The 23165-nt window shown below is 47.2% G+C and overlaps 3 protein-coding genes across 11 annotated transcripts in view; 2 read left to right on the forward strand and 1 right to left on the reverse strand.

Annotated features, from left to right (window-relative positions):
* MTOR (mechanistic target of rapamycin kinase) overlaps positions 1-3973 on the forward strand; it is a 66333-nt gene extending 62360 nt beyond the window's left edge. For all 6 annotated transcript variants that reach the window (XM_042477967.1, XM_042477966.1, XM_042477970.1 and 3 more), the window contains 8 exons: positions 545-617; positions 959-1033; positions 1125-1260; positions 1650-1715; positions 2016-2096; positions 2257-2337; positions 2732-2837; positions 3223-3973. In XM_042477967.1, the coding sequence (XP_042333901.1) occupies positions 545-617; positions 959-1033; positions 1125-1260; positions 1650-1715; positions 2016-2096; positions 2257-2337; positions 2732-2837; positions 3223-3238 (634 nt within the window). In that variant the 3' untranslated portion in view covers positions 3239-3973. The remainder of the gene's footprint in view (positions 1-544; positions 618-958; positions 1034-1124; positions 1261-1649; positions 1716-2015; positions 2097-2256; positions 2338-2731; positions 2838-3222) is intronic.
* Positions 3974-5079: 1106 nt separating this feature from the next.
* On the reverse strand, positions 5080-6828 carry LOC121936155 (F-box only protein 6-like). Its single transcript, XM_042478037.1, has 2 exons — positions 6526-6828; positions 5080-5698 (listed from the first exon to the last, which is right to left on the reverse strand). Exons 1-2 carry the CDS (start codon positions 6704-6706, stop codon positions 5511-5513), a joined length of 369 nt encoding a protein of 122 aa, XP_042333971.1. The 5' UTR covers positions 6707-6828; the 3' UTR covers positions 5080-5510.
* UBIAD1 (UbiA prenyltransferase domain containing 1) lies at positions 5621-12441 on the forward strand. 4 transcript variants are annotated; one of them, XM_042478005.1, is made up of 3 exons: positions 5621-5759; positions 10061-10624; positions 11179-12441. In XM_042478005.1, exons 2-3 carry the CDS (start codon positions 10102-10104, stop codon positions 11664-11666), a joined length of 1011 nt encoding a protein of 336 aa, XP_042333939.1. In that variant the 5' UTR covers positions 5621-5759; positions 10061-10101; the 3' UTR covers positions 11667-12441. The 4 variants fall into 4 exon arrangements, with proteins under 4 accessions (XP_042333939.1, XP_042333938.1, XP_042333941.1 ...); XM_042478004.1 differs by lacking the exon at positions 5621-5759 and adding an exon at positions 7327-7648; XM_042478007.1 differs by lacking the exon at positions 5621-5759 and adding an exon at positions 8785-9382.
* The last annotated feature ends 10724 nt before the right edge of the window (positions 12442-23165 follow it).

The raw sequence follows: 23165 nt of genomic DNA on the forward strand, positions 1-23165 counted from the left end.
GTAGCCAGCATGGTGTAGTGGTTTGAACATTGGACTAGGACTCTGGCGACTGGGGTTTGATCATCGCTCAGCCATGGAAACGCACTGGGCAACTACTCATTCTCAGCCCAAGAAAACCCCATGATAGGTTCACCTTAGGGGTCCCCATAAGTCCGAAACTCCTTGAAGGCACACAGCAGCAACAACATGATAATTGGATTTAAAATTGGGTATATTGCTTCCTCCTTGCCATCAGTGAGCATTGAGTTTAGGAGATTGGGGCAGTTTTTGTGCTTGGATCAATTACAATGTTCCTTTTTCCATGGAAGGGAATAATCTGCTTGCAGAGTAATGGGGGGGGGGGGGTGTTTGGTTGTCCAAATTTTTTGCCCTACAACTCCCATCATCCCCACCCAGCATGCCTAGTACTAAGGGGCTGTGAGAGTTGTAGCTGGGTGACTTAAATCTACCACCTGCCCAAGGTAAGTTATAGGTGCCAAAAAGAGATTGTGCCAAGGGCTTCACAGAAAATAAAGTAAGTAATGTGATGCTGTTCTTTTTACAGGCATCCCTCCAACCTTATGCTTGACCGACTGAGCGGCAAGATCCTCCACATTGACTTCGGAGACTGCTTTGAGGTAATCCGTGACTGGATTCTGTTTGGGAAGGAATAAAGGCCTGTTACAGACTGCCAAAATAAAGCTGCTTTGGGTGTCTTTGGAGGTATGCTGTTTAAATGATGCATGGATCCTAAGAGTCAGGAGGTCGCGCCAAAGCCACACTCCATTCCTAAGCACTGGAGTGCAGCTTTGGTGCAGCTTCCAGATTCTTAGGAGGCATGCATCATTTAAACAGCATACCTCCAAAGAGACCCCAAGCAGCTTTATTTTGGCAGTCTGTAACAGGCCAAAGTATTGGTATTGTGGAATTAAAAGCCAGAACTTGGGAGACTTCACTACTTCTCTTATCCTGGTTTTAGGTCGCAATGACCAGAGAGAAGTTCCCAGAGAAGATCCCTTTCAGGCTGACCCGAATGTTGACAAATGCCATGGAGGTAAACGGAGGACCAAAGACTGCTTTCTCTATAAGCAGGAGAAGGCCTGTTTCTTATGGCAAGGATTTGTTTTTACTTCCACTTTTCACAGGTGACTGGCTTGGATGGGAACTACCGAATCACTTGCCACACCGTCATGGAAGTCTTGCGCGAGCACAAAGATAGCGTCATGGCGGTGCTGGAAGCCTTTGTCTATGACCCTTTGCTAAACTGGAGGCTGATGGACAGTAAGTGGACTTGAAGCAGAAGGACACCAAGGCTGGTTTTACCATCAGTTTGCTCCCATCTGCTTGCCTGCTTTGTCTAGCGCCATGATATATATATATATATATACACACACACACACACACACACACACACACACATATATATATATATACATATATACATACACACCCTTTCCTTTAAATCATTTCTTGAAGGACAGCTGTGTGGTTAGTGTCACAGCACTATTCTGCTGTTGTACATGGAGGTTTTACTTTTCAGTATCATGGACATCACTTGTCTGTGGTATGGAGAGACATGTAACTTTCAGCCCTGTTCAGGGGAATGAAGATGCATAAGGAGACACTTGATATGCTCACAGCTTTGTTTTCTCCCTCTCTTTTTTCCTAAGCGAACACAAAAGGCAATAAGCGATCACGGACGCGGACAGACTCCTATTCCGCCGGACAGTCGGTGGGTAAGTAGTAGTTGAAACACTCCTCCTGTTGCTCTGTGAGATGTATTTCTCGCTGGTTCAAGCAAATCCTTTTCCCGTCTCTAAGGGAAAGGAGATGGTAGATGGCTGCTCTCCCTCTATAGTCAGGGACAGGCTTTTGTCAGTCGCTGGGGCCCATGCGCATGATGGCCAACACAATTGACTCTAACCTGTTGCTCATCTCCATTTCCCCCTGCCTTCGAGCATTCATGAAAGCAAAGACATCCGAGGTTACTATGCGTTGTCTTTTTATCTGAGCAGTCTTCTCTTTGTTGTAACTAGAAATGTTGGACAGTGTAGAGCTGGGTGAAACCGCTCACAAGAAAACAGGGACCACCGTGCCGGAATCGATCCATTCCTTCAGTAAGTTTGAACACCTTCGTTTTGTGCCTTACGTTTTGGTTCCCTTTGGTGTTCAAGTGCCTTTGTTGTGTTATAGTGGTATCAGTTGTGGAAATAAGTATTTCCCCCCCTTAATTTTGGATTTTCTGTTCTCACCGTTGTCCCTGTTTCCACTTTACAGTTGGGGATGGCCTGGTTAAACCAGAGGCTCTGAACAAAAAGGCCATACAGATTATCAACAGAGTCCGTGATAAACTCACTGGTAAGTGGTGCATCAACAAAACCACAGTCCTTTCAGTTACACATGCTTAACCTGAGCAACAGTAGGATATGGCAACTAGTGGGATGAGGCAAAGGTTTTATGCAAGGAGTAGTTTTGAAGTGGGGTTTCAGCTGTGTGAGAGAGGTAGCATCACACAGGCATCTTGGGACACAATTCGTAAGCCTCCCAATGGTAACAGAAAGGCAGGGGTCTTCTTTGCGGTCTTTGTGCAAAGCACATCCACAATAGGAGAGTGCTTATAATAAGCACAATAGAAGAGTGCTTATTATAACATACTCTCCCCTTCCTTTGATATCTTTGTCCTGTTCAGCGATAACAGCAAATGTGGGACTCCCGAATTAATTGCTCTCTCTCTTTCTCTCTCGTTGCAAAGGACGGGACTTCTCCCACGACGAAACACTGGATGTGCCCACGCAAGTAGAACTGCTCATAAAGCAGGCGACCTCCCATGAGAACCTTTGCCAGTGCTACATTGGATGGTGAGTCTGTGCCTTTTGGAGCTTAGCCTTCAAAATGGCTTGTCGTTCGCTCTGTCTACTATGAGATGCCTAAATGGGAAGTGAACGTAGGCCTTGAAGACTCATATTTGTTTGCTGAGTGGGGATTTGAACCCTGTTCTATAGAGGTAGAATTCAAAGATATAGCCGTGTTAGTCTGTAGAATCGGAGCATAGAGAGATCTTGTAGCACCTTTGAGACTCACTGAAAGAAAGAAATTGGCAGCGTGGGCTTTCATAGACTTCAATCTACTTCAGTGGGTTCTAAAAGCACTTTTAGGGTTCTCAAAAGCAACTTTAACCTTTCCTTGGCACCACAAACCCTTCTGCCGTGCGAGAATCACAAACCTCCCTTTCCCTTCTTCCAGGTGCCCTTTTTGGTGATAGACTCGCGACGAAGCATCGGCAGCCTCTTTCCCGAGGCCTTTGCGCTCCAACATGTTCTTCCGGAAGTGAGCAAAAGGAGGGAGGACAAGGCCATGCAGTGAGGTGTTCAGACCACCTTTTGTCAAATATTTCACACTTGTAAATGAGAAAACTTCACTGTATATTAAAAGAGGTTGTTTCAAGCTGGGCTACAGCTACTGTTGCGCGGAGGCGGTCGAGCCAAGAGGAGACCAATGGTGTTTCCAGGATGTAGACAAGCAGACTGACCAAGCTCTGGTCAAAAGCATGCGTCGGTGACGTGGTCAAGCTGTAGTGAATTTATTTCCCTGACCCAAGTGGCCTTTGGTTGACGTGCGCGTTTCGAAATGTGGTCGAGACCGCATTGCGACTTAACGCTTGTAGCTAGTGACACAGTCGCAGCATGCTTCTGGCTCAGGTTGCATGGAAGGGGCCGAAGAAACTACGTAAGACACTATGGGAGCAGAGTATCATAGTAGGAATGGGATGCTGAAAAAGATAACACTTGTCTCTCTGGGGAGTTTTTAAGGTGGAAACAGGGAGGAAGCGTTCGCCTTGTGCATCAAGCCAGCCATGGGTTTAGAAGAGGGAAAATGGGTGCCTAAAACATTAAGGTGAATGTCACTTTATGAAGATGCACCAAGCGTATCCATCTTTAGACGCCATCTTGTAGTCTAATATTTTCGTGCCAATAAAATACAGCCAAATGTTTAACCCCGGACCCTCGCTTTTGTTTGCGTCACTGGAGGCGTTTAAGGAGGGGAACGTCCAAATTGCCTCCCGGCAAAAGGTTCATTTACATTATCATCCTTTAGGAATGTGGCACCTCGCTCCGCTCTCTCTTCCGTAATGGACAAATTCACGAGGGCATGCACTTCATTAATTTTATTCCTCTTGTAATGTTTGTAGTATTGACTGCCTGCCAGCCGATATCTCCCTCCAGTAATAATTTCCGAGGAAGGCTTTAAACGTTTTGAACATAACCTTCAAACCACATTTAAGTTGCAATCATATACACACTTAACCCCATTAAACTCGTCGGAGCTTGTCTTCGGAATAGGATTGCACTGTAAATAGGCTTAATTCCACTCACTTCCCTAATGCAATATTTCATCAGACCTATCTGTTGTTATCTCCATTTGGAAAGTAATGTGTGCACAAGTACGGCACTGTAAAGATTTAGGAGACTTAGTTACAAGTGGAAAGCAATCAGCAAAGTAGGTCTCTGCCTTGAGCTACAAGGCAATTTTGTCCCCGTTGTGTTAGCACAGAAAGTGGCGCCTTGGTGACACATCCCTCCATTTCATGGCCAGGAGCCTCAGCTACCCACAACTATCTCCATTCAAGAGACGTCTTTGGCCCACTTAGAAAGTTGGCTGTCCGGAGGACACACTCGATGCCGATACACAGATAAGAAGAAAAAATCTAAAGTACAGACTACTAGTGGAGTATCTATTTAAATCAGGTGTCAGCAACTATCTGGAGTTGAGAGTTCCCATAGCCAAACTGCCAAGGAGACCCCAAACCTATAGTCAGTTGTGTCCATCCATGATCCAGAAACCCAACCCAGCTTATGGGACTTAAATACCCCTTTAAGGCCAAGCCCCTGGAGAATAGATTAACTCTGGCCACATGAAAGGGTGCTAGTGGTGAAGATGAAGAGAAAGACACCCTGCGCATGTCCTGAGGGCACATCTTTCACCGCTCCAGCCTGGCTCCTTCTGGAATGCTAGTCTCCACTGCAGTACTTGGACTGTATGCTATCATATGTGGGCTATTTACTATATAATACATGGAAATGATTTAAAAATGCTCTTTTTATTTAACGTGACATTTTATAACAAGTTCCTTTGAAAACATTCAAGGAATACAACAAAAACACACAACAATACAACAACCAACGATCTTGATCATGCGTGGCCACTGCTTTTTCCCTCTCCCTGCACCAAGACCATCGGCTTGCAAACCCCAGCTCTGATAGATCCAGGCAGAAAACGACACAGATACAACCATATGTTATTATTTGGTGGGTGTTTCCCCCCCCCCCCTTCAAATCAAGCACCACTTGGAGTCTGTGGAGGTGATGCATGGAAGTAAATGTAACCGCTGGAATCAGTCGTCTCCATCATTGTAATAATGGTCTTCACATTAATAATACTCTACAATACTTGTCCCGATGGTGACGCTGCTTTTGGTTATTCTTGTGTGGTTCCTGGGTTTGTGAATTTCGGCTCAAAGGTGGCCACAGTCCTCACCCAATCGTTGCAGCGAAGCATTTATTCACCTCATGCTGGACCTTCTCTCCTCTGTAGGCATTCCTCTGAAGAAAATAACTTGTCGTCAGCGTCATTTTACCCGCACCGGACACTGCCCGAACTTCCCATTGGCCTTTTCTCGCCTCCTCTTCAGGTGTCACGATTTCCCAGAATTCCAAGCCTTCTGTGGGTAAAAAAGAAAGACGGTGATGGGAGAGGCATTTCGTGGATAGCTCCGCAAGTGGGTTAGTCTATTCTTGTCCCAACAATCTCTCGCTCCCAGTTTGCTGGCCTTATCCGAAATCTCTTCTTCACTTTCATTTCATCCTTCTTTCGCTCCTGGATGTGAGATTACTTAAACTAGAAACTTGGACACATTTTTTCCCCTTTAAAGTGGGGGATGTCCCACATTTCCCCTATATTAGATTAAAGGGAGTCATGTCCATTATGTTTTGGACTAACCACTTCCAGCATCCCCTCCCAGGACAGCCATGATGGGAACTGTAGTCCCAGAACAATCAAGTTGAGGAAGGCTGGGTATGCTAATGGTCACAGCAGGCCACTGGTATGGGATATTGGCTCCCGGACCCATTAAAAGTTGGGGGGGTCTGTTGCGAATGATCAATAGGTTGGGTACATTGAGTTGGTGGCTAAATGCCAGTCCTGCAGCCGCAAGGTTTTGAGTTCGATCCCAGGCAGGGCTCCAAGTCTGAGTCAGCCTTGCATGGTTGGCAACATGAGGAGCCAGCTTGTTGGAGGCAATTGGCTTAGAGCAGTCATGTCCAAACTCTGGCCCTCCAAGTGTTTTGGACCTCAGCTCCCAGCATCCCAGACCTTTGGCCGAGGTGGCTGAGGCTTCTGGGAGCTGAAGTCCAAAACCCCTGGAGGGCCAGAGTTTGGCCATTGCTGGCTTAGAGGTTGTAAAGCACTTAGAGAGAGTGCTAATGGTATAGAAATGCCATTGCTATTGCTAAATGTTGTGGACTGGCTTTCTGACTGGAAGGGACCCACCTCCGCCGCAAGGGTTCTGGGTCAAGTTCTTCTCCAGGTGATACAAAGCATAGTATGCATTTGGTCTCCTTATGAAATAGAAACAGATCCAGCCCTTGAGCCTGAGCTTCCAGAGAGCTCTGGAGTCCACCAGCTCTTGCCATTGGCCACACACCGGCCGGCAGTTCAGGATCAGGTCCATTTTATGGTGCCTTCTTTTGCAGTGAAGGCATTTGGGAAGAAGGAGCGGATTGCTGGAGCCAGTGTGGACTATTGGCTCTGGGTTCGAATCCTGGCTTGGCCATGGAGACCCACTAAATAAATGTTTGTGTGTTGCATTTTTATTTGTCTTCTTGATGGCTGTAGTAATTAAGCAATTAAAAAAGGGTTATTTATTTATTTATTTATTTATTTACTTATTTACTTATTTCACTAATAAAAACTCTTCCCCTGGAAGCCTTGCAATTAATGAGGATTTCCACTGGAGTCAGTGTGACTCCCAACATTCCTCCCCATTGGATTGAGGCGCAGTCAATCAACCTCTGTGGACCCTCATTGGCTCCCACCCCTGCAAAACCAGCCAATCAGCTGCCTCGCTTTCCCTCCTCTCATTTACAACTTTCCGCGTCCACCCCCCGGAACCGATTTGCCCAATCAGATTGGGAGCCAGTCTGATTGACACTTCGGCGGACCTATGGGGGAGGAAGCGTTTTTTTCCCTGAAGCGCTTCCGCCCTTCGTGACGCCGCGAGGCGATGTGCGCATGCGCGCGACTGCTCTCTGAGGAGCCCCTTGTGGCCATTTTGAAAAGCGTCCCCAAGGTTAAGGCTTACCGTAATGGCGAGACTATATGCGCACCAACATTCCACCCCTCAGCATAAACGTGTTTCCACAGCTAATTAACGACTAGTTATTACATTAAGGGATAATTAGGGACCGTGGGTTCTCCCTTGGCCCGCTCTGCCTGCCTTGGCAAAGAGAGAGAGAGGGAGGGAGGGAGGCACTGTGAGGCTTGGGGCCTTGTTTCTGGAGGGACTGCTTTCAGAGGAGCACAAAGCCTAGTCCCGAGAGAGCGAGGAGGCGGCGGCAGCAGCAGCAGCAGCAGCAGAAGAGCCCCAGGATAAGGCCCTTCCTTCGCCTCCATGGTGACTCCTCATTATTGTAGCCTTCCAGCCTTCATTTACCCCCCTTTTCCTTTCCTTATCTCCTTCCTTCCCTTCTTTTCCTTCCTTCCTTCTTTCTTTCCTTCCTTCTCTTTTCCTTTTCCTTCCTTCCTTCTCTCACTCTTTCCTTTCCCTTCATCCCTTCTTTCCTCCTCTTTTCCTTTTCCTACTTTCCTTCCTTCTCTCCATCTTTCCTTTCCCTCCCTCCCTTCTTCTTCTTTTCCTTTTTTCCTTCCTTCTCTCCTTTCCCTTCCTCCCTTCTTTCCTTCTCTTTTCCTTTCCTTCCTTCTCCCCATTTTCCTTTCCCTCCTCCTTTCCTTCTCTTTCCTTCCTTCCTTCTCCCCTTTTTTCTTTCCTTTCCCCTCTTTCCATTGTCTTTCCTTCCTTTCTTTCTTCCTTCTTATCCCGTTCATTCCCGCCCTCTTTCCTTCTCTTTTCCTTTCGTATTCCTCCGTCTACCCTTGTTTCTTCGTTCCTTTCCCTCCCTTCTTTCCTTCTTTTCCTTCCTTCTCTCCTTCTTTCCTTTCATTCCCTCCCTTCTTTCCTTCTCTTTTCCTTTCTTTCCTTCCTTCCTTCCTTCCTTCTTTCCTTTCTTCTCCCCTTTTTTCTTTCCTTTCCCTCCCTCCCTCCCTTTTCTTTTCTTTTCTTTCCTTCCTTCTTCCTTTCCTTTCCTTCACTCTCTCCATTTCTTCTCTTTTCCTTTTCCTTCTTTCCTTCCTTCTCCCCATTTTCCTTTCCTTTCATTCCCTCCCTTCTTTCCTTCTCTTTTCCTTTCTTTCATTCCTTCTCTCCTTCTTTCCCTCCCTCCCTCCCCAATTCCTTCTCTTTCCTTCCTTCTCCCCCTTTTTCCTTTCCTCTCCCTCCCTCCCTCCCTTCTTTTTTCCTTTCTTTCTTTCTTTCCTTCCTTCCTTCTTTCCTTTCCCTCCCTCCCTTCCTTCTCTTTTCCTTCCTTCTCTCCTTCTTTCCTTTTCCCTCCTCCCTTCTTTCCTTCTCTTTTCCTTTCTTTCTTTCCTTCTCTCCTTTTACCCTTTCCCTCCCTCCCTCCCTTCTCTTTTCCTTTTCCTTCTTTCCTTCCTTCTCCCCCTTTTTCCTTTCCTTTCTCTCCTTCCTTCCTTCCCTCCCTTCCTTTTCTTTCTAACAGGTTTGGCTTTTGACACTTTTGACCCTTCAGTGTTTTGGGGTTTCCTTCTTAAGGCTTCCTTGGGGAACAGGGACAGGGGCGTCCCTCTCCTTTGGGGTTAAAGGAGGGGATATGCCCCAAGGGAAGGGTTCAATGCCACCCATAAATAAGCCCCATAAACCGTCCCAAACGCCTGTGTCGAAATCTTTTCTGGCCAGACAGCTCTGAAAGACACGCCGGGAATGTGGCTGGCCCTTTCCTTGCACTGAGTCAACTCCCTTCGGTTCCATCTGGTCCTGGCTAGAAAACACAGGGAAAGGTCTTCCCGGTTTGGACCGTGGCAGGGCTTGAACTCAGGACCCGTCGAGCCGTTCCCTTCAACCGACGAAGGTGCCTTTCCAGGGGCTGAAGCCCAGCCCTTGTGTGGCTCCTTGGGAGCTTTGCTTGCAGAAGGTCTCGGGTTCAGTTTCTGGCACCTCCAGGTAAAGGTTGAGGAAGACGCCATCTGAAACCCGGAGGAACTACTACTACTCCCACGGGTTGCAGACCGAGTTGTTGGGATGATCCTCAGGGACACGTCAACTTGGATAACTGAGGTTTGCCAACAGTTAGTTTGCTTGTGCCAAAGCTCAGTCCCAAAAAACATACTCACTTGAGAGGCAGAGTACCGGATCCAGGTCCTCTCTGACACTGGACTACCCCACAGGATCGTTGTGAAGGTAAAATTAAGGAAGGAAGGAGTCCAAGTGGGGGAAATATGGAGCAAAAGGTAGAGTAGAACAGCTGTGCGTTTATTATTATTATTAATAATAATAATATTATCATCCAACCACTTGCATTGCTTTATCATGAAGTGTTTCTCATTAGGCAGCGCTGACTCTCCAACTGACCTTTTGGAGGAGGATCCTTGGGTCTTGCCCCGGGCAAAAGGCAACGGGTATAATTAAAAGTCTTTGTCATTAACTTAAGTGGCCGCCTAATTTAATTGAATGAGTCGATTAGCTCAATTAGTTCAGTTGTGTAGATATTTAATTATTGGGCCAGTCTAGTGCCATGGTTGGAGTGTTGGATTAGGACTTTGGGGGACCAGGGTTTGAATCTCTGCTCAGCCCTGGAAACCGTGGACAGGTCACACACTCTCAGACTGAGAGGAAGACCATGGCAAACTCCTTCTGGCCCAAGAAGACACTTGGGAGAGGGTCTCCATAAGTCTGAGTCAACTTGAGGGTGCATAGCGAAATGAGTTAGCTAAAATTGTTGCCCTCTTCTTCCAGATCTTCTTCTGACGCAAGGCCTTTGAGGAGCGCATCCAGCCATGGAGGCGGAAGGGGAGGTGGAAAAGATCAGCATCGTTGCCGAAAACCATCATGAGGGTGAGGCGGGAGACCAGGCGGCAGGTCTTCTGGGCTCCTCGAAGGCTCTTCCAATCACCTGGCAGCACAAATGCGCCTCCTATGTCCTGGCGCTCCGTCCGTGGAGTTTCAGTGCCTCTCTTACTCCGGTGGCCCTGGGCAGTGCCCTGGCTTACCGCTCCAGAGGGACCTTGGACCCAGGGCTCCTGGTGGGCAGCGCCGTGACCGTCTTGGCCGTCCATGGAGCCGGGAACCTGGTCAACACCTATTACGACTTCTCCAAGGGCATCGACCACAAGAAGAGCGACGACCGGACGCTGGTGGACCAGATTCTGGAGCCCCAAGACGTTGTGAGGTTTGGGGTCTTCTTGTACACTCTGGGCTGCCTCTCCGCTGCCTGCCTCTACTGCCTCTCCACCCTCAAGTTGGAGCACTTGGCCCTGATCTACTTTGGAGGCCTCTCCAGCTCTTTCCTCTACACCGGAGGTAAGGAGTCCGTCCACGGAAATTTCCTTGCTGGGGCGTAGAGTACAGGGAGGCTGGGTTGTAGAGCTGAAGAAATAGCGTGGAAGGTTGTGATGAGAAGTTCAGGCAAGTCTCCATTTACGTCAAGGTGGCATTCCTGGACTTGTGGTGTAAATTGAGACTTTTGGACTTCCAGGTCTTGGGAACTTCAACTCCCAGAGTCCCTTACCATTAGCCATGTTGGGTAGGGGGCTTCTGGGAGCTGATGTTCAGAACCTATGGGGGTTGAAGATTCTCACAAGGAACTTGGGCTGCAGTTTTAACTCCTCATTTCTGGAGGAATGGAGCCCTTGGATCCTGCAGATCTTAAGTGGGGCAGGGAATCCAGTTTCAGAGGCTGGGATAGATCCTACAGAGAGTAAAGTGCAACGGAGATTCACTCTAGCTTGCAATACAAGAGGTCCTTTTCCCTCTCTTCTCCCCATCTTTATACAGAATTTCCCCACCTTTGCCTCCTCTTGCTTCTCTCCCTCAACAATCCACTCTTTCTGGATTTCGCTTGTTGTCCCATTCAGGTATTGGCTTCAAGTACGTGGCCCTGGGCGACGTGGTCATCCTCATCACTTTTGGGCCCTTGGCAGTGATGTTCGCCTATGCCGTCCAGGTGGGCTACCTCTCCGTCTCGCCATTGCTCTACGCCGTTCCCCTGGCCCTGAGCACCGAGGCCATCCTGCACAGCAACAACACCCGGGACATGGAGTCGGACCGGCAGGCCGGCATCGTCACCTTGGCCATCCTCATCGGCCCCACCTTCTCCTACATCCTCTACAACACCCTTCTCTTCCTGCCCTACCTGATCTTCTGCGTCCTGGCCACCCGCTACACCATCAGCATGGCCCTCCCCTTGCTCACCATGCCTATGGCCTTCTCCTTGGAGAGACAGTTCCGGAGCCAAAGCTTCCTCAAGATCCCCCAAAGGACTGCCAAGCTCAACCTCCTTTTGGGACTCTTCTATGTCTTTGGCATCCTCTTGGCCCCACCAGGAGCACTCCCAAAGCTTTAGGACATGTGGGTCTTTGGGGCCATTTGTGTGGCCCTTGGGATCAAACAAAAAGGGCAGAGCATTTTAGGAGGTTTGCATTGGGACATCTTTGCCACATTCTTAAACAGAAAGTGATGTTAAGTCATTACCTGTTGCTAAAGAGAGGTCTTTTAGGGGCCTAAAAAGACCCACACATCCCCCCTAAACATGGCAAAAATGTCCCCATGCTCCCTAGAGGCTTTTTGGGGCAATTTTGGATTATTTTCAGGGGTATTTGGGGGTATTTGTGGTTGTCCAATGTGGCAAGCAAAACCTCTGGGTCCAGGAGGCTCAAGCAGAAGGTTTATCAGAAAGGAGGGCAGGATTTAAAACCTGGGTTTTCCCATCCATCTTGTCCTGAAACCCAACAGGAGTTTGTGGGTTTTTGCCTTCTCTTGGACAAAAATGAACTTGCCAACAGTCTGGATGGTCTCTGGAGTCATGAATGGAATTTGTGTTGACATGTTTTCAACATGGAGGAGACTTGTAGCCTTCCAGCTGTTCTTGGATTGCAACTCCCATCCACCCTTTAAGGCAGATGGGAGTTGCCTTAGATCAGGATCCAGAGGGACTGAGGTGGTTCATCCTTTTTTCTTGCAACAAGCCATGAGGAAAAGGAGGTTTCTAAAGGTTTGGGTTATTTTTGCACACTTCTGATGTCGTTTCAAACGTATATATTGTTCACTTAGCGTTGCAGGATGGGGCTACTCCATCCTTTGCAATGCCTTTTTAGAAAATACTGTAAAGCTCATTTTCAGAAATGCACTGTTCTTAGACCTGAGTAAAAGAGCCTGAGAGCCACTGGGGATTCTTCTATTGAGAAGCTGGTGTTAAATTTTACTACCTGTCTTAACAGATGGAGGATTTGTCCACCTCTCCTTACATTCTTGTGAGGTGGAGTTCCACCGGACCTTTCATAGGAAGGCAGTCCTTGGTTCATTTCCCAGCTGACCTGACCTCAAAAAGATGGGTGCAGTTCCAGAAACTGCACCTGCATCCACCTCCCTGTTTGTTTGACAGGTAACTCCACCTTTCCGCTTAAGATACCGAAGGCGTGATGCCAATGATAGGCAAAAACATGTCTGGCATTGTGGTGCCAGTTCCATGGGGTGGATGTGCGGCCGCCTCTTTGCCTGGCGCTTCCTTTATAGAGTTCAACCATTAAAAACCTCGAGCCAAAGAGCTCCGTTTCCATATTCTTAGAGGAGTCGCTTTCCCTTTCCCCAGAACCAACGTTAAAAAGCTAGAATCCAAAATATGCACCAAAGCTGGATATCTTCTTTGGAAGGTGATTTACAAATCTGTCCCAACTCTTTTCATAGAAACATTGCAATAGGACAGTTGACAGAGATCTCCAAACAGACTCAAAGTGGCTATCAGACGAAAGTGTATATTCACAAGGTATCGGGCTAGGATTGTTGTTGGAGGGGTCACATCTCTGCTTCTTTTAACACCCCTTTCGGTCTCTTTCCGTTGTGGTTTTCGTTCTCCCTAATGTTCCGATACACAAATATACACATCTGTATCTCTCTAATGTTCCTTCTCTCTCCGAAACACCCCATTTTCCCTTTTCTCTTTCCTCCATGGTTCTTTGTTTTGTGGGAAACATGGTTCTTCAAACATGTCTTGGTGCTTTAAATGGTGGCAGGGAGTTGCACAGTGTACAAAAGCTCTTGGATCCGCAAGAATGAGCCAAGTGAGCTCTATGTTTGCAAACTTTCAGTGTTAAGATCCGTGCAGGGAATCCTTAGCCCTTGGGATGTCTAGGCCGACAACGCTATCTGTCCCACACAGCAGGGTTGTTGGTAAGAAGTTGTGGAAGATGTCCACAAAAATGTCTGGAAGGCCCAAGCTGGAAGGCCCTTTGGTTGGGAAAGGGCCCCAGTGCCAAGATTTGTGAAGCATAGCCCTGGTTTGCCCTCAAAGGCTGGTGTCTGTTTTTAATCTTGCAAAGTGTCTCTACTTGGCTGTGGTTGTTAACAGCCTTGTGATGAAAAACTGGACCGCCCAAAGAATACCATTGTGTAGCTGCCTCCTATTTGAAATGCATCACAACAAAACCCCTTTAGGGTTGCCCCAAGTCGGAAATGACTCTTAAGGGGCGCAACAATAACGACAACCCAAAGCAGAATGCAACCAATGGGTTTTGCTACTTGTGGGTTCCCTATTTAACAAGTGGTTTTCAACAGGTGTACAATACAACCCCAGTATCCCCAGGGGTTACTTTCCCCTGTAAAGACCTGACATTGTGGATAACGGAGAACCCTATTATTTACAACTTCTGGCGTCCGAAGAAATGGAAAAGGCGGAGTGGCCAAGAGAATGCCAACGCAGCAAACAGAAGAAGAATTCCAGGTATGAATGATTTTTGATGTTGACTGCTATGCAATGCTAGACATTTGAGGACCGAAGGAAAATGTCATGTTGGCGGAGAGGGAGAGAATAAGTATATGGCTGGACAATGCCTCCATTTTGTCCCATAGCTATACCCCTGGAGCATCCTATGATGTTTATGCATGTGCCTTCAAGTTGACTTATGGGGACCCCATGGATTTTGCATGGTTTGCTTAGGCAAGGAATCCTCAGAGGTGGTTTTGCCAGCTCCTTCCTCCGAAATGTAGCCTGCAACTCCTGGTAGTCCTTGGTGGTCTCCCATCTGAGGGATAACCAGGGCTGACCCTGGTTAGCTTCCAAGATGAGGTGGGATCTGGCACATTGAGGGTATTTAGGAAGGCCGACTTCTTTCTTTCAGTTAGCCTCAAAGGTGCTACAAGATCTCTCTACTGCCCTAAATCAGAATCAACTTAACAAAAAAGAAAGCTATACCCACCATGTCCTCCAGATGGCAGTGTTTCCCCATTAAATCTGGCCTCAGAGAGCTGTATCTCCGCCGCGTCCTGTAGGTGGCAGTGTTTCTCCATTAACTCTTGCCTAGTTTGGGCTGGATTTCAGATTTCAGTTCAATACACAGCTGACCTCCCCATTTTGTATGAAGAACCATTATTTATTAAAGGCAGAGAGGGAGGTCCTAGGTTCAGATTCTGGCATTTCCAGTTAGAAGGAACTGGTAAAGACTCACCTGACCCGAAAACCCTGGGGATCTGGAGCTGGTCACTGCAGTTCTGGAGCATCCTTCCTTCCTCTTGCCCATCACTTTCATTAGAGAGCTACTTTTTGCCAGGTGGATTTGCACAGCGGAGATGCTTCTCCCGGGGAATAACATCATTGCACATAACTGAACAGTCCTAGGGGCATTTGTGGCACCAAGAAGACTAGGGATTTTGGAAGGCTGGAGTGCTGCATAGGTCTCTTGCAGGGTCTTTGTTCTCTTTCATGGAAAGTCTAAAAGTAAAAGAGACTTGTGGGGGGGGGGGGCTAGGGTCCCCAGAAATCCATCAGCCAGCATGGCTAGCTGGAGGCTGGGAGATGGAGTCCATACAATGGAATGTTCTTAGATTTTTGGTGGGCTTTTCGGGCTCTGTGGCCATGTTCTAGAAGAGTTTATTCCTGACGTTTTGCCATTGAGATGCATTGGGTGACCCCAACCATTTCTTTGGGGGGGGTGACCCCAACATTAAGGGACACCATTGAGATGCATTGGGTGACCCCAACATTAAGCGACGCCATTGAGATACATTGGGTGACCACAACCTTCAGGGATGCCATTGAGATGCATTGGGTGACCCCAACATTAAGCAATGCCATTGAGATGCATTGGGTGACCGCAATAATAATAATAATAATAATAATAATAATAATAATAATAATAATAATTTGTTTTATTTTTATACCACTATTCCAAAGATCATAGTGGTGAACAGCAAGTAAGCTAATGAGCAAGTAAGCTAATTTGCCCCCAACAGTCTGGGGACTCATTTTAGTGACCTCCTCAGAGTCGAGCTTGGGGCCCTTTTGCTGGTCTTGAACTCGCAACCTTGTGGTTTTGAGTGAATGGCTGCAGTACAGGCATTTAACCACTGTGCCACCAGGGATGCCACTGAGATGCCACTGAGATGCATTGGGTGACCCCAACCTTTTTTTGGGAGGTGACTCCAACATTAAGGGATGCCATTGAGATGCATTGGGTGACCCCAACCTTAAGTAATGCCATTGAGATTCAACACAAAATGAAGAACTAGGGCCGAAAGAGGACCAGCCAGGGTTGGACTGTGAGCATTCAATGTATATAATCAATGTATATAAGAGACAAGACCAGCAAGGTCTTCCTTGCTCCATAGACCCCAATTCTTCTGCTCTTTGCTTCGTCTTTCCGTGACGCATTCCTGCAGAAGGGTTTTGGAAAGCATCGCTCGCACCTGTCTCCTTGCCTTGCCATTTTTCTCTCCTCTCGGAATTGCCTCCTTTAAAAAGGCTAAATTGCTCTTCTGGCTTTTGGGAGGTCGATTTTTCACATCAAGATGGAGCCAAAAAAATTCACCGGAGTATTTCTTTTTCCTTTCTTTCTTTTTTTCTTTTCCTCTCCTGGAAAAAAAAGTAAAATCTATCGCTCGCAGCACTGCTAAAAAATTCATAAGGCTTAATAAAAACTGATGGTTATTGCAAGAGAGGGGCTGGAAAGGCAACAGAGCAGCAGCAGCTGCTGTTTGGAATAAAACCCGCGCGCTGGAGCCGGAAATTAACAAGGTGCCGGTAACAAATTGCTTATGATTGCTTGCATTTTACATTTTGGGGGGCAATAACTCATGAAGAAGTGCAACAATAGCAGAGCATAATGTGACCCTCTTTATGGCGGGGCTGCTGATTCTTTAGTTGCTTAGTTATAAGAAGAGAGTGGTCTTCCTAAGTGGAGGAGGAGGAGGATTACATGGTTCCAACGCTGGCTCATGTGGTACCATACACATTTCTGGAAAAGAAGGGCTTTGCCTGCATTGATGTCCTCCAAGACCAGTAGACCCTTCCTCCTTTGTCTCCTTCTTCTCTTCCTTCTCCTCCTCCTTCCTGCTCTTCTTTTTCTCCTTTTCCTTCTCTTACTCGCCACCTCCTTCCCTCTTATAATAATAAACAATAAAATATTTATTTATAGCCCCCTTTCCACAGATCAAGGTGGGTTACAGAAAATACCATTACAGCATAAAATCACAATAAAAACAGCAAAAAATACATTAAATGGCAAAACATAGATTACCATAACAATATCCAGCTAGCTATGATAGACAAGCAATAATGACAATGAGGGGAACTTACTCTTTCTCCCTCTCCATCTTTCTGTCTCCCTTCTCCTTTCATCTCCTCCTTCTCTCAGGGACGTAGCTAAGGGGGGGGGGTTCCAGGGGGTCTGGACCCCCCCTTCACACTCCTCCCCCCTCCTCCTCCTCCTCCTGGAGCGAGGCCTCCCTCCCTGCGACTTCTTTCCCTTCCTGGAGGAGGAGGGCAAAGAAGAAGAAAGGAAGGAAGGAAGGAAGGAAGGAAGGAAGGGGAAAAAAGGACAACGATTGAAAGTAAGGGAAGGAGGGAGGGAAGGGGGAAGGAAAGAAGGAAGGAAGGAAGGAAGGAAGCAAAAAGGAAGGAACAATGATAGAAAGGAAGGGAAGGAGGGGTGAAGGAAGGAAGGAAGGAAGGGAAAAAAGGAAGGAACAATGATAAGAAGGGAGGGAGGAAGGAAGGAAGGAAGGGAAAAAAGGACGGAACAACTATAGAAGAAAGGGAAGAGGTAGGTAGGGGAAGGAAGGAAGGAATAAAGGAAGGAACAAGATGAAAGGATGTCGGTAGGCAGGAGGAAGGAAGGGGAAGACTCTTCCTTCCACATCATTTTAACCCACCCACCACCTTTTACTCACTACGGGGGGGGGGCTAGAGTAGTGTGTAGTTTTTTTCTCTCTTCCTTGCTTGTTCCTGCTGGCTGGCTGGGCTGCTGGTGCCTCCAAAGCCAGGGCTCCTGGGGGAAGGAGGAGGGCTGCAGGGCCAAGGCCCAGGGAAGACCAAACAGGTGGCCAACAGTTTGCAGGGCTTTTGGGGGGTGGGAAAAGAGCAGACACCCCCCTTTTGCCAGGCAGGGCTGGGGAAAGAGGGCCACTTGGAGGCTGGAAGGGGACAGGCTTTCCTAGTAAGAGGGCTCCAACCCAGGCAGAAATACAACAACAACAACAACAACACTAATGGGTGGTGGTGATGTTTGTATCCCACTTTTCTCCTCCAACCGGGACCCAAAGCAGCTTGGGGCTATTTATTATTACTATTATGGCTCTTGATCCTATCAGTCCTGTTCACCGTGTGGTTATTGCTATTCATTTAGAGCCGGAAGGGACCCTCAAAGGCCATGGAACGACAGGGTCCTGCCATTGCCCTCCTCAGAGGCTGAGAGCATAGGACTGGCTGTTCTTTTGCAAGCCCTGAGGCTTTGTGACCTTGTTGTGTGTTTAACTCATACGCCTCAAATCGATATAAACCACAACAAACCATGGAGCCACTGAGACAAGTTTGTAAAGGCACCCTGTTTTTAGGCCTCTTCCTTGCGAATAGGACTAATACTTAAATGATTTTTCATATTGCGCTCCATTTATCATGTTTTGTGCCTTTATATTGTTATTATTTTGCCAAGTTTGAGGCCTAACTTATAAAAACATGCTGTTAATATTGATGGAGTTTTAACCTTTTAAGCCTCATAATAAAGTGCCTGTCTGTACATTCTGGGCAATGAGAGAAGGAAGCCAGGGAGCAAGGCCTCTCTTCTCTTTCTTTCCCTCCTTCCCTTCATTCCAAGGACAAACTCCTCCACTGACTCAAAACGTTCCCTGCTTCATTTTCCTTGCCCCCAAAAGACAGCTCTCCTGCCTCTCCTTTCCCTGAATGAACCTGTGAGGAACCCTTGGCAATGGGGCTGGAATGGAGCAGCCCCTTTCCCTCCTCTTTTCCTTTCCTGAGGTAAACACTCGACTCTCTTTCGGTGTCTTAGCCTCTCAAAATGGTGGCTACATCCCTGCTTCTCTTCCTTCCTCTTCTTCCTGCTCTTCTCTTTTTCTTTTTCCTCCTCTCCTCCATCTTCTTGTCCTCCTTACTCTTCCTCGCTCTCTCTACCTTTCTGTCTCCCTTCTTCCTTCATCTCCTCCTTCTCTTCTTTCCTCTTCTTCCTGTTCTTCTCTTTTTCTCCTTTTCCTCCTCTCCTTCTCCTTCCCTCTTCTCCTTGTCCTTACTCTTTCTCTCTCTCCATCTCTTCACCTTCCTGTCTCCCTTCTTTCATCTTCTCTTCCTTCTTCTTTCTGCACTTCTCTTTTACTCCTTTTACTCCTCTCTTTCTCCTTTTCTGTTCTTCATCTTTCCACCTTCTGTCTTTTTTCTTCCTTCATCTCCTCCTTCCCTTCCTTCCTTCCTTCCTTCCTTCCTTCCTTCCTTCCTCTTCTCGTTCTCTTCTCTTCTTTTTTCTTCCCTCTTCTCCATCTTCTTGTCTCCCATACTCTTATTCCTTCTCTCCATCTCCTTCTTCTCTTCCTTCCTCTTCTTCTCTTTCTTCTCAGGTTTCACACTCTTCCAGATGTTCCTGAATGGACTTTTGAGCCATCAACAATTCCAATTCTGTCCAAGGATCCAAGAGATGCCATTGCCTTCCTAGCAATGTCACTTGGAATTAAGTGGAGCGAACATCTTATTAGGCTTTGAAGATTCAAAGGGACAGATCATTAGAGCACAATAGGCCGACGGAGGAGCAAAAGAGAGTTTGGATCGTCGATTGTGGCAATCCCTGGGGGATTATTGCTTTATGTTTATGAACACTACATCTTCTTCCTCTTCATCACTTCTTCATTTCCGTCTTCATCCTCTTTGGCCTGAAACCTATGGCCATTTCCAATTGGCGCAGGCCTACCGAATCAATATTCAATATTCAGCAATGCAATGCAATATTCAACCATTTATTCCATGGGACTGGTCTAGTTTGGACTAGGGTTCAAACCGTAATCTATATCTCCCCTTTCCCTTCAGAACCGGGACTCAGAGGATGGCAATGGCAAACCCCACCAAAGAAACTTAGTCTTAAGTCAGAAAGGACTCAAAGGCACCCAACAACGCCAGCAGTTTAATTAAGGAAATCAATTGGACTCGAGAGCAAACGAACTTTCTTCCCATCTTGTTGTTGTTCTTCTTCTTTCAGACACTCCAGAACGTTCTTCCTCGTGGGGAATGCCGCACGGCGTGTCGGGTGCCGAGAGACCTTGTCGAACAGCGGTACAAGGAACACACTGCCTGCATCTGTTGCCACAGCAACCGCATCCCCACATCCGCGCATACACACATGTGGTCCTCTGCCCAAGATTTCTCCGCTGTGTGAAAAACTGGAGCAAAATCGGAGAAAACAACCCCGGTGAGTATGTATGCACATATTTTTTGTGGAGTTTGGGATGAGGGGTATATGTGTGTGTGTGTTTGTTTGCATTTTTGGATACGACTGACAGCAAACTGTTGGCTCTCATTTCCTTGGGGCAGTGCATCCACTGTGGCTTTGAGTCCAAGTTTCAAAGCCAAGTCTTAGATTCAGAACACACTGCGGAAATCATCCAGTTTGAGACTGCTTTAACTGCTCTGGCTCAATGCTGTAGTTTTGTAAGACATTGCGCCTTCAAACTGCAATTCCCAGAATCCCCCATCACCATAGCGTTGAGCCATTATTCCATAGCATTGAGCCACGGCAATTAAAATGTTGTCAACTTGGATTATTTCTGCAGTGCGGATGCAGCCTAATACTTGGAAAGGCACTATCCTTGGCACCGAAACCCACCACCGATTCCTCAAATTAACAAGAACCTCATCTATCTGGATTGCCACCAATTCTGGGTGAGTAAGGATCATCTTTTTTAGTATGTACAAACCCTTGGATAGCCTTGGGACCATATTTCCATGTAGCCTAGCATTGCTTTTTTTCTGATGGAGGGCCTATCTTTGCAAAGAGTTGTTCGCTGCAGATAGCTCCTTTACAGTTCGGATTGAAAACTTGAGCTGATTGAGTGTCCTATTGACTTTGCTCACTCAGTGCATTTTGTGGCTGAGCGGCAATTTGAACCCTAGTCTCCGGAGTCGTAATCCAATGCTCAAACCACTACACCATACTACGTGTCTTTTAAAAAGGATTGCGGGGTGTGGTGGTTTGAGTGTTGGATTATGACTCTGGGGACCAGGGTTCAAATTAGCTCTCAGCCATGGAAACCCATTGGGTGGCCTTTGGCAAGTCACACTCTCTCAGCCTCAGAGGACGGCCATGGCAAACCTTCTCTGAAGAAACATGCCAAGATTAGACCACTTTAGGGTCACCATAATGACTTGAAGGCACACAACAATAACAACCATAACAATAACAAGGAGCCAAGGATTGTAATCTGGGTACATGAGACTGACCCATTCGCCATTAGCCTTTCCTATAATTGAATATAGGCCTCATTCTCACTTACAGACAAATCGGTTTGCGATCTGAATCGATGGATCAATTTGACAGCGGAGCGTGGTTCCCACTACATTTGCCCCGATTGCATTCCCCCCCCTGTAAAATACCCACTTGTGGTTCACATTCACAAATGAATTGATTCAAAATGGACCCGCTCCAGCCGGCCGAAGGGCAACTTTAAACCAGTTCCAATCCGCATCTGGTTCACACTTGTGTAGAAAGACACGGAAAAAAGTCAGTGTCAAAAAGACACTGGTTAAATAGATGTGGCGCGTGGCCCCCCCTCTCCGAATCGCTTCAAGTGGGAACCAGGGTCATTTGAATCGATTGAAACCAAATTGCGATCCGGTTTAAAAGGTAATGGGAATGAGGCCATAGTGGGTTTCTTTTCTTCCTTCTTTAATCGTCTCCACGGAGGGATTAAAGAGGTGGATTCATTCCTTGAAACCGGAGGGGAGAGAAATCGATGGCAATGGTTAGCGGGGATGGTTTGCTTCCTTCTATACTTTTCCTGCCTCTCTGATGGTGCATCGCAGTACCATTGGCAAAGATTGATCGGCGTCTTTCATCTAGACTTCCAAACCTGCTAAGTCACTTCAATAGCAAACCAGGGAGGAAAATTAATCCCATTCAGCCTGCTCTTGAGACGTCTGGTCTAACCGGGGTGAAATGCGGCAAGGAGAACACGGAGAACGCTAAGCATTTGTAGCTCCTCCAGAGCAACTCTATGGTCAGATGTTGACCACTTTATTCGCTTGTCGGTCTTGGGTTTGGGACCCTGGGAAATATATCCCGCCACAAACCGCGTTGGGAAGTGACTCCTCCGTTCCCTTCCCACACTGAGGACGGCGCTATCCATTGTGCTTTATTAGTTTAATCTATGTGGAGGGTGCCGCTCGGATGCCAGAGACCAGGTGGAACGGATGAAATGTGACTAACTTCGGGGATGATGGATAATGAGCAGGAGCCGGGGAAATCAATGGCGTTAATTCCGGCCCTGTCAGTGGGAGAGGAAATTAATGAGAAAAATCTGTCCAGCTTTATGGTATTTGCACATTTTACCAAGAGGCGATAATGATGTTGTTTCTGGGGTGGCATGGCACCGCAGTGGTGCCATGCTTGACAGCCCAGGGTCCACAAATATATATATAGAGAGAGAGAGAGAGAGAAAGAGTACTCCTTGGCTGTCTTCATACTGTGGGAGAACCTTCCCCTTCAAAACCCAAAGGAAACCTCCACAAACATTTCGGGAGAAAAGGATCTAGTGCGGAGGGTCTGTCTGGTGTAATGGTTAGAGTAAGAACAGTCAACTTATATAGAATCCTATAGTTGGAAGGGACCCTAAGGGCTATCCAACCCAACCTCATTCTGCCTTGCAAAAAGACACCATCCAAGCCCTCCTTGTGACAGATGGACCTCCAGCCTCCGTTTGAAAGCCTCCAAAGAAGGAGACTCCATCACCCTCCAAGGCAGTGTCTTCCAAGGTTGAACAGCTCTTACTGTCATGAAGTTCTTCCTAATGTCGAGGTGGATCCTCTCCACCTGTAGCTTGAATCCATTGCTCCATTGGGTCCTAGTCTCTGGAGCAGCAGAAAACAAGCTCACCCCGTCCTCAATAGGACATCCCTTCAGATATTGAAACATGTCCCGTCTTAACCTTCTCCTTTGCAGGCTAAACATCTCCAGATCCCTGAGTCATGGGACTTGGTGGTTTCCAGACCTTCCACCATTTTGGTTCCCCTCCTCTGGACACCTTCCACCTTTGAATGATGGTGATGATGCATCATCAAGATGGGACCTAAGTCTAAACACAACATTCATGTATATCTTGTATACACCACAGTGGTTTGAGTGTTGGATTATGACTCTCAATTCACACCTCTGCCATAAAACCTATTGGGTGATCTTGGGCAGGTCACACTTTCTCAGCCTTGGGGGAAGGCCATGGCGAACCTCCTCTGAGCACATCTTGCCAAGAAAGCTTGGCTTTTCTTGGTTTCATGGCTGGTTTTGCAGTGGTTGAAGCACCATGGTGCGCTCTCATTCCTGTCCCAGCAAAATAATGCTGCAAATCTGGTTTTGGGATTGCTTTG

This window comes from Sceloporus undulatus, chromosome 7 (genome assembly GCF_019175285.1).
Source record: "Sceloporus undulatus isolate JIND9_A2432 ecotype Alabama chromosome 7, SceUnd_v1.1, whole genome shotgun sequence".
Classification (NCBI taxonomy): domain Eukaryota; kingdom Metazoa; phylum Chordata; class Lepidosauria; order Squamata; family Phrynosomatidae; genus Sceloporus; species Sceloporus undulatus.